Genomic DNA, 17,249 nt, shown 5'->3' with positions numbered 1-17,249 from the left:
GAGATTTGCTGCTACAGCTCCGTGACAGCGGCTGGAATAACCTGGGGAGGATTTATGGGAACCACATCGGGGCCAAAGGGGGAACCTGCCTGGGAAGAGCTGTAGCTGGGGGTTACTCCGGTATTGCTGCTCCTCGGTGTTTGTGTCCCAGTTCTCCAGGAGGAATCATGTTGTGCAGGGAGGGAATACAGCACTATATGCTCCAAGCATATAGATCAGCGCGTCGTCTTCCCAGCAGCTGCCTGACACACAGCAGTCCAGCAAAAATGAGGTCCCACTTGGCTTCTTGGGCTCTTGTTTGCCTTGAAAAGAAATTAAATGGTGAGATGCAAATCCCCTAAAACAATTTGATGAAGCTGGTGGCTGCGGTGGCCCTGGTGGAGCCAGGTCTGGGGCTGGTGGGTGCCCAGGGGAGGCGGCTGGTTGGCACGAGTTTGGTGCGTGGGGAAAGGGCTGGTGGAGTTGGGCAGCCTGGACCCGCAGCTGTTGTCGGAGGGCTGCTGCTGGTCCCCGGCATGGCCTTATCATTGTCCCCCGTTGACAGAAATGACACGTTTCTCTCATTATAAATGGGGGGTTTTGCTACACTCCCCCGGCAGCCAAGCCCATGCAAGGAGCAGATGGAGCCCATCTTGAATGTGCAATCTCAGCAAAAGCAAAGCCAATAAGTGAGTTAATTACCAGGACGTTATGTGAGAGCTGGGGATTCCCAGGGGATGGTGGAGACGAAGCAGCCCTTTGCTCGCCATCCGCAGCTGCAGGAGCCGGAGGGGCCGGGGGACTCGGCTGGCCACCAAAGGAACTGAGCTGCCCTCCCTGGGGACAGCTCGCCTGCAAAAGCCCTCGGCTGACCCACTCAGAGCTCTCAGATATTATCGAGGTTGTATCCGTCCCTTCCCCGGTGGTTTTCCTGGCTGTGTCTCGTGAGGCATATTCATGGGGTGGCTTCAAAGTGCCAAGCAGTGTCTGCTCTCCACAAGACAGTTGTGGCTCCGACACTGAAAACATGAATATACCCGAGGGCAGAGCGTCTTTTGCCTTTGTCTCACTGCCTAGCAAAATTGGGAGAGAAAGAGTAGCAGCTCCTAAACTCCCTGGTTTAATAGTGAATTTTAACTGGGCTTGAAAGACTTCTGCCCCCTTACCTGGTGCCTTTGGGGCAGCTTTGCTGTGTCCCCCCGGCCATGCAATGCCTGCCCGGTGGTGTGTAGGACTTTCCAGCTGAAATGCCTGCCCGGAGGCAGCGTGCTCGGCTCTGGCAGCCGGGGGATGCGGATGTGCTGTTTTGCCCTCCTTGGTGCTTCCGCTCTGCTCCCCATCAGCTGAGCTAATAAAGTTTGGACTCGTTAAATCCACAAACTGTTTCAAACTCGATTGCCCTGGGCTGGCTCGCAGCTCCCGTCCACCCCTCCCCTTGTGTATCTGCCTGGGAGATAAGGATGGCAGTGCCTTTAATTCCTCACTTATGCATCGACTGCCAATTCTCCTGTCCGCTCACCCTTGATAAATATTGCACAAAGATTTGGCTGCCAACGTGCTGGAGATAAAGGTCCGGTCCCGCCAGATCTCCTTCCCCCGTGCTTTTTGTCTTGTTATGTGTCCAATTTGTTCAACAACCCACCTGCTGCAAGAGAGGCTCTTCCCGTCTCTGCTCCTGCTTCGGATTATTACTAAACCTCCGAGTGAGCTCCCTCCTCCCTGCGCCCAGCCTTGGGTGGGAATTGAGGACTAAGAAAAGGCGCTGTCATTTCCAGGCCTTGAATTGTCATTGATTGGGGGATCGATAGCGGAGCCCGCCTTGGCTCAGCGCTCTCCCGGGCTTGGCAGGATCCTCTTCGCTGGTGTCGGGCAGGTGCCGAGGTGCTGCCGTGTCATCCATGAGCCCATCCCTCGGAGCAGAGCCCAAACCAGGGTTTGGGGATGCTCCTATGCAGCAAACCTACAAAAGAGCGAGCATCAGAGGCTCTAGCTGGGCTTAGCCTTGCTAAAAATCCTCTTTCCACCACTGCGGCCAGGCTGGATGAGCAGAGTTTGGGGTGCCAAGAGAAGGGTTAGTGTTTGGGAGGCATCACTGGAGGTGTGCTGCATCTCGCCCACCCACTGCGTCTGGGTTGGCTGGAACTGGCTGCCCTGGCTCAGAAACCCTCCAGGAGCTGAAAGCTGCTGCCTGACGGTGCACAAATGCCTTACAGAGAATGCAACAGCGATGGGAGCTGCTCAGCCGTGCGGCGGGGAGCAATGGTGGCATGCCTGGGGAGGATGCCCAGCGCCGATGGTCTCCGTGAAACCACGAAGACAAGTCCTGATGCTGCAGCAGTGTGTGAGCATTGCTCCTGGCCGAGCCTCGAATATCAGGGCTGCTGTAGGCGAGAGGACGGGCAGAGGCTATCGATTGGGGTGGGGAGGGAGAAACAGAGGAGGGAAGGTCTCAAGCAACCTTATCGCTGCGTATAGATCTGGTTGGCAGCATCTGTTAGAGCTGATACCCCCCCTTTGCATCCTCTCATGCAGCATCCTGAGTGGCATCTCTCTTATGAGAAGATCAAATTAAAAAGGAGATGAGTGATGCTCAGATCTGGAAGTGTTTGAACTCAAATGAGGCACATATCTCTGTTATTTGTGCTGTCCTGCTGGAAGAGCAGCTGTCTCGGGCAGCTTCAGACGCTATTTAGCTTACAGGTCTCTGGATTCCCCAGTTTGGGGGTGGTTCTCACAACACCGTTTGATCGCTATCACTTCTAAATCCATAAGAAATGTCATCTGAAGTGCAACAAATAACATTCTGATTGTCTGCTGGATCCTAATGCTACTCCCTGGAGATAACAAGCTGCAATTTTCCCCCTGGGCCATACAATAATCGCCCCAATTACTCCCAAGCAGTGGTTATTAAACTCACGGCATTGCTTTCATTTACAAAGCAAAAATAATTAAGCAGGTGTCTATGTTCACTGTTTGGCTGGGGGTGACTGGGGTTATTTCTGCTTTGTTCTGGGAAAGAAACTCTGGGCGGCTATGGAAAACCTCCATGGCTTTTCCGCTCTGTGTGGCACAGTTCTGTCAAGAACGGTACAGAGAAGCTGCCGGATGATCGACCAAATAAAACGCAGTTGGTGTCTGTTAATGCCGGGGTTGGTATCCCAGAGGATGTAACCTCTATCCAACTATAACATCAGAGGGATTTAGGGAGATAGCGTGGCTAGCGAAGCTGAAATGTGATGGGCATACGAAATCACACCCTAGGCCCTCGCAGAAGTTGATGTGCTGGTTTGGTTTAGCTGGATTGGTGTGGGGTGTTGCTGGGCTGTGAGCAGGACACCCGTGGCCCGTCCCAGCACAGGCTGTACCCCGGCTCCGTCTGCCTCTGGGTAGAGGGGACAGCATCCCCTTACCTCGTCCCAGGGCAAACCTGCAAGGAGAGACAGGCTGCAGCTGAGATTTGCACGTTGCCGGTGTGTCTGCGGGCACACGCTTGTGCTTGCTCCCCACCCATGGGTGGGCTGCTGCACCCACACGCGCTGCCAACACGCACGGGCTCGCTCGGACGCAAGGCTTCCAGTTTCTCCAAGAGCAGAGCAGTGAAAGCAGAGAGGGATGAGAGAGGGATGACCGGGACGGAGGGAGGCAGTGCTGGTGAATTATGCATGACACAGGGAGGAGAGCCCTTATCTGCACGGACAAAGGCCTGTGCCAGGCAGCCCGGCTCTCCGCTCTACCTGTACCTTCCTTTCGCCCGCGCTTTATCTCCGCTCCCAGCTTGTAATTCAGCCCAAATATCAGAGGAAGCTGGAAGATTAATTTTCTCTGTTTGCATGGCAAAGGAGAGGGGACGCGCTCTCACTCCAGACTCCCAGCTGCTTAATCCACCGCTGAGGCCTGCCGAAGGAAAAGGCAAAAATTTATCAGCGTTGGCAAGTTGCTGGTGTGGGGAGGGGTGTTCGGACCCGGCGGCTGCGCTGAGCCCGGGAGCTGGATGCTGGCCCCCCACAAGCAGGTTGTGGGGTTTCGCTGCAGGGCTCGGCGTGCTCGGTGTGCATGCAGTTTTGGGGGAGCTCTAGGAAAATGCAAAACCTTCCCCTCACCCCAGTGTTAGAGCCCAGAGGGATGTGTGGGGCTCGGGGGGAGCAGGACCCATTCCCTGCCCTGCCATGATTGTGACCTGTGCGTCCTTCCAGCGTGGGAGCAGTCATGGCTGCGAGTGGCTCAAATATTTAAGAGATGACAACTGTATTAATACAAAAACTAGATAAAGATCCCTGGAGTTTAAAGCAGGAAACATCAGCTCAGCTCATATTTTCCAGCCCTCTCCCTTAGCTTACTCCCTGACTTAAATGAAATCATAAATATCAGCCCACAAAGGTCCTTTGTCACTGCACGCAGCTCCCGGCGACAAGAGGTCATTCATTAAAAGCCAGATGAAGGCAATAGAGACTCCCATTGTTTTTTAACGAGTTCAGGGTAAGGCCGTGGCTTCTCTGCTGACATTAATGCACTGTTTTGCTACGAGGAGCAGAGAGGATGGACCGCATGTCGCCGCAGACAGGTTTGGCTGATCCCATCCAAGTGCTCTTTACCCCGATGCCAGTCACTGCGGGAGGAATTATCCCAGGTTCACGCAGGCAGGAGATCACAGATAAACCTGGTTCGTCGTTCAGACCGACAGCGCAACCATGGCTCCTTTGGCACCCTCCTCGCAGACCGCACGGGCAATGCGCCGAGCAATATTTTGCACAGATGAGCGATGGCTGAGACCCTGCAGCTCCCACCCAATGGCATGAGCGTGATGCCATCTGCCGGCCTGCGGCTCAGGCCAGGCGCGAGAAATTAGAAATTAATTCTCCAAAATGTCCAGTTTCCTCCGGCTAAACCCAGGCTGCCCTCTCTGTTCAACCTGCCGGGTATTTTCCTCACACTACCGAATCATTCCTTTTTGAAGCCTGTGCTGTATTAAGGCATCAAGAGAAATGCACCTAAGATAATTTTTTTCTGCTTTTTTTCCACCTCCCATCTTAAAGTTTCCAGTTCCGCTTTCGTTTCCCCCCCCCCCTTTTTTTTTTTTGAATGACTGTTCATGAAGACCATCATGCTCTAGCTGGTTTTAGATTAAAAGGAACTTAATAAAGGTTTCCCCTGAGCACAAAGCTGCACAAATGGGTTTGCAATTCTGGAGTTAATTAGGCAGGAGCCGGGCAGAGATTTGTGTTTGCGAAGCTCCACCAGAGGATGAGGCTGGAAGGGAAGGGTTTGTTATTGCAGGGCTGCTTGCTAGCACAGCGAGGCGCCAGGGCAGATTTCTTTGCATCCTGCCCCAAAAAATCGCAGCGTGGGGTCACCAGCAAGCCCATTGGCACCGTCTTAAGCAAAAATCCCGGTCATATCATGGGGTCTGCAAGCGCTGCCCAGGCTGGGAGTCTCTGGCGGCTGGAGGAGGCGAACAGGCTAAAGACCAAACGGAGCGAGACTGCAGGAGGAACTGGAGGAGAATTTCTGCTGCCTGAAAATGTGAAGTGCTTCCGCCAGTAATCGCCGGAATCATCAAATTAGCATAAATTCTATTAACGGTTTCCCAGATGAGACATTTCAAGGCTTCTCCCTCCCCTCCCCGACACAAACAAAAGAGAATATAATTACTTTGCAATAAAGCAGCTCCCGAAAAGGCCCTCAATCTTTATACCTTTTCTTCTCCCTTGAAATAAAGTGGTATATGAAAGGTGCTTCTGACCTCTCTGCTCTCATCACGCATCTTTCAGGAAGGAGGAGAGAAAAACTCTACAAAGCTTTTAGGGACTGGGGTTGGGAACGAGCAAGTGGCGTGTGCCACAGGGCATGGCCTGTTTGCCATGTCCACAGCACAGCCGCAAGCGAGGGGGTTTCCGAGAAGCTTTTTTGGGATACTCAGTTCCTGATGCCCTTAGAGCTCCCACCCATGGTGTTTCAGAGGAGGATTTGGAAGTACGACGTCTAAACACATATGGAAGACATCTAATTTGCGTAACACTGAAACGCAGTACCTAGCGCAGTAACTCACTACAAGCACCATGGGGGCAATAATGTAAAATAATGTGCCTTTTTATTGGCGTGAGATTGCGGATGACAATTTAAAAGAGAAGAGAATTTCCTTATGAGCAAAAGCCTCCTTAACTCTTAAGAATGGCACTAAAACAACTCGCCTGCCTATAAATATGATCTGCCAATAGAGACATCTTAGCTGTGAAGATTTAATTACAGGCAGGAGCTGCAGGAGGCCCCGGGGCTGACACCGAAACAGCTGAACCTCCTCAGAAATGGGTGTGCAAGAAGTGCCGGGGTGGGCTGTGCATGCACAAGAAGAGCTCAGCAGCGCCAGGTGTAACTATCAGCCTCCGACTTGCTTTCCAGGTTGGGGCAAATGGGGCTTTTGGATGATTTTCCGTGTTACAAAGTCAAATATCAAGGTCAGTGCCTTTCTTTTGCTTCGCCGTTCACTCGGAGGGTGAGTCGTGTCTCTTCTGGGCCCCAGTTCCCCCATAAAACGTAGATAATTTGGACTATCTTCCTCAAGGAAGCTTCATGAATGTTTACATTTCAGAGGATCTTGAGGCTTTTTACAATCTATTATGAATTAATTATTATTAATTAAGTTAAAGCAGACTATATAACCTAAATAAAGCAGTTCTGACAAAGCAGCTGGATGTTAGAGAGCAATCTGCTTTATGAACTCCCTTTTCCACTTAGCAATTTTAAGCATTTAGTTCCGCTTTCTAATTGCTAATATCCATTCTTCAATTACCCGCTGTTTTGTTTCAGATTTAAAAGATTAAAACGCATTGTTATTTTATGATTATGCGATTTCGCTTCTTGTAATTGTTGGGTTTTGGTTTGTGTTTTATCGGTTTGCATATTAAACGTCTGCGAATGGGAGACTCGTACGTGGCTTGAAATGAGGTTTTGCCTTTTGTCACGCGGGACGGATCGTCGGAAACGCTCTGTTTCAAAGACAAAAATCAGTGACGGCATCATTTCTCAGGGAAGAACACTTAACAAACGGCCTCCTGGTGAGGTACCAATGCTCTGATCCAGCTAGGGGTTGCATCCAGCACCTGGCGCAGGCCTTATGGCGCGCTACAGAACCAGGGTGTGGGGGGCTCAGGCCCACCCGTGCCAAGTGCCAAAGGCGTTGCTTAAAATCCCAACCGGGACCCGGCCCGAGAACAGTTTTTTCTCCCCAAAACAGCCCCTCTGATGCCAAACCCCGCCAGTTTCGGGGGGCCTAGGCCCTGCCGGCGTCCCCGGCCGGCCGTGTTGCTAAGCAACCCGTGCCGGCGCCAGCAACCAACAGTAAAGATGGCGCCTGGCCGGCTTCAGCACGCGGCCGCTCGGGCCCCCGTCCGCCCTCGCACTGGGGAGTGGAGCAGAGAGGCCACGCCCTCAGCAGACATGGCGCCAGCCTGGCTTCAGACGCGCAGTGAACAGAGCCAATGAGAGGCCGGGAGGGTGGGGCGCAGGCTGGGATTGGCTGGAAGCGGGGATTCAAACCGAATTGCGGGCGGTTAAGTCGGGCGGTTGGAGCGGGTGCTCGCGCCGGGCCGGCGGCTGAGGTGAGTGCGCGGCATCGGGAGGGCGGCTGTGAGGCAGCGGCGGGGCCCCCGTAACGGGCCGGGCCTAGCCTAGGGGTCGGGTACCCGGTACCGGGCCTGGCCTAGGGGTCGGGGCCCCCCTCACCGGCCGAGGGGAGCTGCTGTCCTGGCCCTGGGCGGGCCCGGCGCCGGCTTCCTCAGAGGCCTTTTCCCTCGCTGCCTCCCGGGCAGGGCCTGGCTGCGGGTTCTTTACACTCTGGCCTTTTTCCTTCGCTCTTCCCGGCCTCTGCTGTCGAGTTGGGCGCGGGGCTAATGATCGTGGGGCTGGTAATGGAGGCACGGAACTGTAGAAGTGCCCCTTGCCGTGAATTATGCAGACTATAAGGACAAAAGAGGGACTTTTTGGCAGAGAGCTTTTCCGCACCTTGTAGTCCACGTTATAGAGGAAGTCCCGAGATATCTATGTGTCTGTAGAGCCTGTAACTGCGAAAAGAGTACTTGAAAGCTTTCCAGGGTGGCCTCCCGTGTGTTAAGCTGCGGTGGTGTACTCCTTCCTGGCACCTCTCCCAACTATGTCTGCACCTGCTTCTAGTGCTAATTTATCAGTCAAGGCCGTCCTCTGTGCCCCAGCAACCTCTTGCATTAGCGAGGTAATTTCTGTGTTGCTGAGCTGGAGACTTTCCTCTTCATTGCTTCTGTTTATGCCATTGTTGCTACTGTTTGAGGAAAATGTGCTGACTGTCTGAATTTTAACAGCTATTTGCAGCAGCTAAAAATGCAGCTAAATTTAAGACTGTATTAAAATTCCCCAGAACGTTGCTCCTATTTTTATCTTACGAAGCTTTGAAAACTTGCAGATTTTTAGTGGCCTATATAGTACCAAGTTATTTGTAGGCAGGGCATGAGCTGTGCTCTGCAGCCTTCCAGAAGGAGAATGATTTGGGATCCCTTGTCTTGCCTTGGGGTCTGAGCCTCTGCAGTATACTGGAGAATACTTGAAGCAATAAGGTGGGGAGCTATACTGCCTCTCTCTGTGGCTCTGCTATCTGTAAACTATGGAGGGCTCAGGATTTTCATTCCCCAGGAAAGAATTTAGATGTATATATCTTCATAAAACATGACTCTTAATGTATTTGTGTTTGTGCAGCTTCTAAAACTTGCCTTAAAAAAATTTTTAAAAAAATTAATTCTGAAGCTGATTCTCTCTTCTTTGGGCTGGGAACACGTTTTCTCTTTGGAGGTGGGAAGAAAGAGCTGGGCTGTTTATTTAGCTCTGGTTTCTTGGCAGGAAAATGGAGACTGCGATGCTGAACTTACGGAGTCTGTATGATCAACTTATGCACCAGGCTGAAATTTTAAGTGAAGGAAACGAATATCGTAAGTTCTGTTTCTGAACTAGGTTGTGCTGTGTTTGCTGTAAGAATATAAACATGCAAACAAACATTATTAACTGTTACTGAAGAATGTTGATGATACTGTGGGTAATGAGACTCCTACAAGCAGTCAGGCTTGAGGTTTTTTTTGTTGTCAAGAAATAGGAAGTTACAGGTCTAACTTCTAGGCAGGGCCACGTTCTGCTTGTGGTAAGCTGACTTTGTCGGCGCAGGGTCTCATGTTCTAGCTCTTCTGATTGATACTGACACAAAGGACTTGGTCTGAAAAACTGCAAGATCTCATGAACATCTAGAGTGTAGGCGGTTTGCCGAAAGGCTGGCTTCACCACTCTTCAGTTGAGAGCAGGTTATATTAACAGAGATTTACTGTCAGTGAAAGGAGGGCTGCTGCATCTCCTCTGCTTGTCTAAGTCCCTAAAGATGTATGTGTCTTCTCTCCAGAGTTTATTCAGTTAGCAAAAAACTTTGAAGAGTATCGGAGAAAATGGCAGAAGACGGAGCATGAGCTTGTCAGGTACAAAGATCTTCTCATGAAAACTGAAGCTGAACGTAGTGCTCTGGATGTGAAGCTGAAACATGCTCGCAATCAAGTGGATGTGGAGATCAAACGAAGGCAAAAAGCTGAAACGGACTGTGAAAAGCTGGTGAGTAATTCTTTTATTACCACTTGGCTCTTTAGAGTGTGAAGACAAGGTGATTAAACTGCATTGATCTATGGAAAATAAAGACTGGCACTCATGATAACATTTTTCCTGGGAGGAAAAAAACCCCAACAATAACAAATTGGCTTGGCTTCTGGTAGTAGCCTTCTGCTTTGGTCTGGAAAAAGGCAACTGGCTGCTGTTTGGAGCTGAGCTGCCATTACCTGTCAGAGCACGGGCTTTGCAGCCATTAGCAGTCTATTGACACAAGTTCTGGGAACCTATCTGTGCGGTATCTCAAATGCTTCAGATTGGTTCATACACTAATTAAACACAGCTTATCCTGTGGCAGCTTCTGATATTATCGACCTTTACAGGAGCGGCAAATGCAACTGATTCGAGAGCTGCTCATGTGTGATGCATCTGGGAGCATTCAGCTAAGTGAAGAACAGAAGTCTGCCCTGGCCTTTCTAAACCGGCCGCAGGCTTCTATAGGGGGTTCAGACAACAAAAGGTAGGCAGCGTATGTCTGAGCAACATAAGTGGCAAATATCAATCCAGCCGTGTACCTCTGTGATACATGCTGCACCCATATCAACAGAGTCCTCCTTTTTATTCCAGTTTGAAATATAGCTCTCCTGAGTCAGTAAGATTGTTCTGGAAGCGTGGCTGACTGAAAGCCAAACTAATACAAGTCTCTTCTAATTCTTGATTTTTAGGCTGTCTACAATAGATGAATCTGGCTCAATTCTGTCAGACATCAGCTTTGACAAGACTGATGAGTCACTGGTAATGTAACTCCAAGTTCCAAAGTTTTCCTCCACTGTAAAACCTTAGAGGTGTGCACTAATCTCTAGAGACCCCTTGTGTTTAGATTACTGGGGTATTAAACTGGTAGAGCTGATTTGCATTTCTCTGGTGTGCTATTGGCTAAAACTTAATGAAAGTCCTGGCCAGAGGCTGTATGGTATTTACACTGAGCTAACCAGCGCTGTGTATTTCCCACAGGACTGGGATTCCTCTGTGGTGAAAACTGTCAGACTGAAAAAGAGAGAGAAGCGGGTATGTTCAATTCTTCCTCTTCAAATAGATTCTATTGTTAGCCTTAGCTGACACAATGTCACCATCTGTCATCCCACAGCCACCTATAATGATGTCTGAGCTACTAATCAAAATCAAACTTCAGATGGATGTGGTGCTGCTATAATTCAAACCTGCTGTGTGGATTTAGATTGAAAGTTAATTCTGATGTTGTTGTTTGTCTACTGAAAATGACTGGAGTTCCGCATATCTTGTTCTGTCATGGCCTGGAGTTTGCAAGAAAGCACTTGAAGATGATTAACAGCTACCAGATTAGGGGGAAATCATGTAGGAAGTTAATATTTTTCTATTCTGTAAAGGAGCTTGTCCTTGTTCTAGTCTGCTGTTAGTATGCAGTAGGCACAGGTGGGAAAGTACAGCCTGAAATCATAACTAGCACAGTGGGAAGAGTCGGGGACTTGCTTAGTTGCCCTTCTTTTTGTGTGTCTGTGGTTTTGGTTGTGTTTTTCCTCCTCCTTTCTTTCCGTCTTCTGAATTGGATTATAAAGCTGTTCAGGAAAATTATTTGAAAGAGCAGTATATAGAGGCCTTATGATACTTCATGTTAACTTCAAGGTTGCCATGAAGAACAGGTACTGTGGAAGAACTTAAAGCATCTGTGGTGTGTGCAGACGATTGTTCAGTCCTTCTAGTTGTACTGAACTAGTATAACGCTAAGTTAAGAGCATACCTGCCTCATAGGTAAAAATGTACTGTATCTTTTCAGCGGTCTTCCAGGCAGTTCATTGAAGGCCCCCCAGGACCTCAGAAGAAAACCAGATCAATTGGCTCCATGGTGGACCAGGTATGGTGGTCCCAGCTGGGTTTATGTAGGTTTAAAGTAGTTGGTCATATTGCGTACCTGTTTCTAGGGCCAACAAACTAGAAAATGCCAAGTCCTGTCAGTATTTCTGTCACTAACTGCATATTTCTCATTACAGGGAAATGAGTCCATAGTAGCCAAGACAACTCTCATGGTTCCCAATGATGGTGGCCCAATTGAAGCTATTTCTACTATCCAGACTGTGCCTTGCGGTCTGAGGAAACGGAGGAAGAGTGGTAGGTGTTGTGTCTTCATTTGTCCCGGTCCTGAAGCAACTACTTTATAGGCCAGAGGTTATAGTTACCTCCCTCCAGGACCTGGGTGGCTGCCTGTGCTTTATAATGCACTTGCTTTGAAGGAAATGTTATGCAGGGGGTGTTTCCTTTCAGTCAACACTCCTCTTCTCTCTCTCAGGTCCTTTGCAGCCTTGGAGCAGTGAGTCGAGCATAGGCAGTAAGCAGCTGGAATCCAAATCGGAGACTGATGGTTCTAGCACCCCGCAGAACAATGGAGGAGTGAGGCTGCATGAATTTGTTTCAAAGACGGTAGGTCTAGAGGCAGAAAGAACTTGAAAAAGCATCTCCTTCCACTTTTAAATGTGTGTGATGTCAAGCTATAGATAAGAGGCCACCAGCCCTTATGTTTCAAGTCAGTATCAACTGTAGTGGTTACCTGCATGGATCAGGGAATATGTTATCCTATACGGTTAGCTAATTTGAGTCCTGTGGAGTTACTACGCTGCACTAATCTCTTCCCATCTATATGCTTTGAATCACTAGGTTATCAAGCCAGAATCATGTGTTCCATGTGGAAAGAGAGTAAAATTTGGAAAAATCTCTCTGAAGTGCAGAGATTGCCGTGTGGTCGCTCATCCAGAGTGTCGGGACCGCTGTCCTCTTCCCTGTATCCCCACCTTGACAGGCACTCCTGTCAGAATTGGGGAGGTAAGGCCGTAGGGTGACCTTGGGGCAGTACAGCCACTGACACAAACGGGCTAATGTTTGGTTAGAGGTAGAACGTGCTTAGGCTCCAGCACGACTGCCTGCTGTGGAAGAGCTCCTGTTGCTCAGAGCTGCATAATAAAATGCAAATGAGCTTGCTAATGTATCATTCAATAACCAGGGGAGTGGGTGGTAGCGATGCGATGTTAGGAGGGTGTTGAGTTGTGAACGTGGTAGCTCTGGCTAGGCAATCCTGCACCGTTGTGCTGATGGATGTAGTGTTGCTTTTCTCTGGGCTGATGAAGAAGAAATAATGTTTGTTTTTTAGGGCGAGATCTTAGTCTGGAGAAGAGGAGGCTGAGGGGGAGACCTTATCGTTCTCTACAACTACCTGAAAGGAGGTTGTAGTGAGGGGGGGGATCGGTCTCTTCTCCCAAGTAACAAGCAATAGGACAAATGAAAATGGCCTCAAGTTGTGCCAGGGGAGGTTTATAATGGATATTTGGAAAACTTTCTTCGCTGCTGCCCAGGGAAGTGGTTAAATCGCCATCTCTGGTGGTATTAAAAAGATGTGTAAATGTGCTGAGGGACATGGGTCAGTGGTGGGTTAGTGGTTGGACTCAATGATCCATTCCAACCTAGACCATTCTACGATTCTATCTCACTGTGAATTCTGAAGAGAGTATTTTCCATGTTTTGAAGACTTGCATATCTCCCCCCGGCTTCTGTCTCTTAGGGCACCTTGATGGACTTTGTCCCTTCGACTCCTCCAATGATCCCTTCTATCGTAGTGCACTGTGTTAATGAGATCGAGCAACGAGGGCTGCATGAGGTAAAATGAAACCAAGGTGTGAAACAGTGCTAATGAAATGGGTTGTGGTGTTAGGGAAACAAACTGTTAACCCAAATATCTCTTATTTATGGTGTGTATAGTGACGCTCAGTGGGTGACTGTGAGTGAGCAACAGTGTCTGTGTAGAGTGCTCAGGTGTGGAGAGAAAGTGGGAGCAAAAGAATGTCAGCTTTATACGTGCAGTTGATATTCTGCCTCTAAGCAACGCTTTCTGTTAACAGACGGGTCTTTACCGGATATCTGGCTGTGACAAGACAGTGAGGGAACTGAAAGAGAAGTTTCTTAGAGCAAAAAATATTCCTTCGCTCAGTAAAGTGGATGATATCCATGCTATCTGTGGCCTTCTCAAGGACTTTCTACGCAGCCTGAAAGAACCCCTTCTCACTTTCCGGTTGAACAAGACTTTTATGGAAGCTGCAGGTAAGGAGTTGCTAAATGGCATCTCCAACTCTTTCCCTAGGCTTGATGGTCACAGGTTTAGCTGTTGCCTGGACTGGCAGACCTCAGTGCTCTAGGGAGCCCTCATGCTTGTGACTGTGTTGATGATGGGAAAATATTTCCTCTTCCAAAACAGCGCAGGCGAAGAAAGCAACAAGTTCTAGTGCTTGGGCAGGATACAAAAGTATTACAATGGCATGTGAACCTTCTGGCTTCCTTTTTTCTCGGCCTGTGAGGGGGATATTACAGCTGTGCCTCTGAGACCACTTTCTGAGGTCTAAACATTTTTTTTTTTCCCTAGAAATCTTGGATGAGGACAACAGTGTTGCTGCTATGTACCAAGCAGTTGGTGAACTTCCCCAGGCCAATAGGGACACCCTAGCTTTCCTCATGATGCACCTGCAGAGGTATGTTCAAATGGACTGGTAGCTCTTGAAGGGGATGTTGCCACTGGTGCTTTCTCTAATTGACTTTTGTTACTGCTTGTGAGCATAAAGTCTTCGTTCTGGAAAAAACCTGCTTATTCAGAGGCTGAAATGTGTGGGGGACGGGAGAGTTGTATGACAAGTGAAGGGGAGAAGCTACATTTTCTCTTTTTTAACTTCTTTTTTTAATATAGGGTGGCTCAAAGCCCAGAGACTAAAATGGACATTACCAACTTGGCCAAAGTCTTTGGCCCCACAATAGTTGCCCATGCGGTACCTGATCCTGACCCTATGATGCTCCTGCAGGACACTAAGCGGCAACCCAAGGTAGGTCAGCAGAAAGGACTGACTTGGGTGAATGTATCCAAGAATTCAAATGAGTTGCTGGAGGGAGCTGGGGCGATGCCTGTCTGGTGTCAGTGTGCTAAAGCTGTGTGCCACTGTGTAACCTCAGCGACTCACGGGTGTCTCTGTAGGTAGTGGAGCGACTTCTGCTGCTGCCTATGGACTACTGGAGCCAGCTGATGATGGTGGAGCAAGAAAACATTGACCCAGTGCATGTAATTGAGAACACCAATGCCTACTCTTCTCCACAGACACCAGATGTTAGAGGTAACCCATGGGTGCTGCTCTGTTGGCTGTGCAGCTGCTGTATTAAAAATAACGACCCTTAATCAAAGCGGCTTGCAAGGCTGTTGGAGCTAGCCATTCCTGCACGCTTCATGGAGGAAGAGGGAAGAAAAGCGTGCCAGAAAACACCAGATTTGTCTAGTATTTTTGACAGATGCTAGGGAATATCTAATGTTCCTTGCATGGCAATGAAAACTTCAGCTGTCCTCATGTTGCTCACTTGGCTGCCTCTCTTTTGACAGTGAGTATGCTTGGACCCCTCACTACTCCGGAACGGCAGCTCTCCAAGACGCCGTCATCTAGCTCCCTGTCCCAGAGGGTCCGGTCTACCTTCAGCAAAAACACCCCCAGGTAAGTGCCAGTGGGTGTTATCATGAAGACGTTGGGATGACTGCAGGTGGTTTGGGTGTTCAAGGAGAACTGAAAATAGACTCTTGGGCCCAGTTTTGGGAGCAGCCTTGGATTTACTACTCAGCTCTCCCTTGATCAGTGCTATAGTAACAGTGCAAACTGCATAATGGTTAACGAGCATCATCATTTTGTTTGGGAGGTGGGTAAAATTTGGGTGAATGACCCCTGAGAAAGGGAGAGCGTTAGACCTCTATATCCCAAACTGATATTTTTCTACTTCTCTTGAACTAGATTTGGGAGCAAAAGCAAGTCAACAGTCCAGCTTGTGCATCAGGGCAACTTCTTTCCCTCTCCCCTGCTGAAGTGAAGTGGACCCGGGAGTTAGTGTCGTCCCAGCATTTGCACACCAATATGCATGAGTACACTAAACCGAAGTCCTCTCCGTGGCCCTTGGCAGCTTATGTAATAAGATCTTTTCCTTTTATCTTTCAGCTTAGCTGAGACTTTTAATGGGATTTTATTGTGCAATGTATTTTTATTATCTAATGCTGTTCTGAATGTAGTATTGGTAAAGGAAGTAACTAGCAGGATTTGTTCAAAGTGTTAATTAAAAAAACTGCTAGAGGAACTCACTGACGCTTTTCAATAGCATCCAGTCTTCCACCCATATGAAGTGGAAGAGTCATACAAGGATTGCAAGTTGTGTTTGGTTTTTTTGTTTTTGTTTTTTTTTTTAAAGAAAAAACCAAAACCTCCATAGGTTGTTCTTCACACAGCGGTGACAGCCCCATTGAACTTTGTCAGAATCCAGTCTTTCAAACAGCACACCAGATCTGTAATTTTTGACCTGTGCTGTGGTCGTGCAGCCTGTAATCCTGAGGATGGCAGTGTTGCATTTGTCTGATGGGCAAAAGATGCTCTCTCTAATTAACTGCCGGAGGGACTGTGACTCTTTCTAAAGAAACGCTTCCTGATGCTGTGTTTACAAAGGGGAAATTTTGTAGAGGACTGTCTGTAGATGCAAACCCAAAGGATTCCTGGGTAGTCTAAATGAATTACTAGGGCTGCTCATATCGGCGTGGGGAAGGAGGGTAGTTTAATAGCACCTTTGCTTTTGGGAGTCCCTGCTTTCCTAAACTGGGATATGTGACCTTGCCCAGTGCTGTGTGAAAAGATTTGTGGAACACATACAGAAGTTTATAAAGTGGCTGTTTTATTGAGCTCTGGAAAACTGTCCTGCCCTGTGCGGTTAAGTAAATCGTGATATTCTATGTGACCTCTGATTCTGTACTCCGGCTCATGCTTTTTACTTGTGCTAGAGAGTTTCAACCAGGGCCTGTGTGGTGTAACAGGAAGCTGTGGTGCTCTGCTCTGAGCAGCTCCTGCCCCAAGGACTAAGGACCTGGCAGTCTTTGCTGCTGGGGTGCAGGATTGTGCACTGGGTGGCTGTGGCTCATGGGTCCAGAGGAGGAAGGAGACAAACAGTTTTGGTCCCCGAAATCGTATCAGGAGGTGAAATAGCCTGGGCTGAACATGGTGGCCTGGGTTGTCTCTCCCTTGCTTGCAGGGTCTGGAGGGTCAAGTCCGCTCCTGCTGTGTTTGCACCCGAGCTCTGACCCACTGCAGGAGGTGAGGCTGCCGCTCCTCTTCCCCAGTGGGGCTGGGACCCCAGGACAGGTGGGTGTTTTGGCCTCCGGTGCTTTCATGCACACCAGATGTACATGAGGGGGGCATTAAGGCATGTTTTCCTTCCCCAAATCCTGTGTCTTGGGCACATGGCTTGGTCTTTTTCTGGAGTATCCTCTCCCAAACTGAGTCCTTGCCTGTTCCTTGTTGAAGCAAAATCCAGAGGATTTGCGGTAGGACCTGCTGGGGGATTTCTGCCCTGGTCCCCATGGCTCCACTCTGTGGGGACAAATGAGGCCTGGGGACATGCTGGCAAGCTACCCCCACTTGCTTCTTGATGGGCACGGAGGTGGCCCTGCCAGTGCTTGGAAACATGGCTGCAATGCTGGGATGGGGGTGTGTGTGCACCCACCTGTGCCTGCAGGGAAGGACACAAGTTCCACAGTGGGATGTGCGAGCAGATAGGACATAGCAGAGGCACAGCTGTACCTCATG

At 49.2% G+C, this 17,249-nt stretch overlaps 1 protein-coding gene across 2 annotated transcripts; it reads left to right on the top strand.

Annotated features, from left to right (window-relative positions):
• The first annotated feature begins 7,409 nt into the window (after window positions 1–7,409).
• On the top strand, window positions 7,410–16,410 carry RACGAP1 (Rac GTPase activating protein 1). Of its 2 annotated transcripts, none has more exons than XM_074564940.1 (17): window positions 7,410–7,574; window positions 8,842–8,930; window positions 9,389–9,591; window positions 9,966–10,102; window positions 10,308–10,377; window positions 10,597–10,650; window positions 11,396–11,473; window positions 11,610–11,727; window positions 11,906–12,036; window positions 12,271–12,435; window positions 13,169–13,264; window positions 13,506–13,704; window positions 14,024–14,129; window positions 14,342–14,474; window positions 14,624–14,759; window positions 15,020–15,128; window positions 15,420–16,410. In XM_074564940.1, the coding sequence occupies exons 2-17, from the start codon at window positions 8,846–8,848 to the stop codon at window positions 15,493–15,495; spliced, it is 1,896 nt and encodes a 631-aa protein (XP_074421041.1). In that variant the 5' UTR covers window positions 7,410–7,574; window positions 8,842–8,845; the 3' UTR covers window positions 15,496–16,410. The 2 variants fall into 2 exon arrangements, with proteins under 2 accessions (XP_074421041.1, XP_074421042.1); XM_074564941.1 differs by having other exon boundaries at window positions 7,523–7,574; window positions 14,342–14,478; window positions 14,628–14,759; window positions 15,420–15,615.
• Window positions 16,411–17,249: the final 839 nt, after the last annotated feature.

This window comes from Larus michahellis, chromosome 22, assembly GCF_964199755.1.
Source record: "Larus michahellis chromosome 22, bLarMic1.1, whole genome shotgun sequence".
Lineage (NCBI taxonomy): Eukaryota > Metazoa > Chordata > Aves > Charadriiformes > Laridae > Larus > Larus michahellis.
This window is presented reverse-complemented; position numbering and strand designations above follow the sequence as displayed.

What these genes read in the sequence shown, in the direction of transcription:
- RACGAP1 (XM_074564940.1), top strand. Translation starts at nt 8,846, where the DNA reads ATGGAGACTGCGATGCTGAACTTACGGAGTCTGTATGATCAACTTATG. An exon ending in TTGGCTCCATGGTGGACCAG is followed by an intron (nt 11,474 to 11,609) that starts GTATGGTGGTCC and finishes TTCTCATTACAG; the next exon opens with GGAAATGAGTCCATAGTAGC. An exon ending in ATGAATTTGTTTCAAAGACG is followed by an intron (nt 12,037 to 12,270) that starts GTAGGTCTAGAG and finishes TTGAATCACTAG; the next exon opens with GTTATCAAGCCAGAATCATG.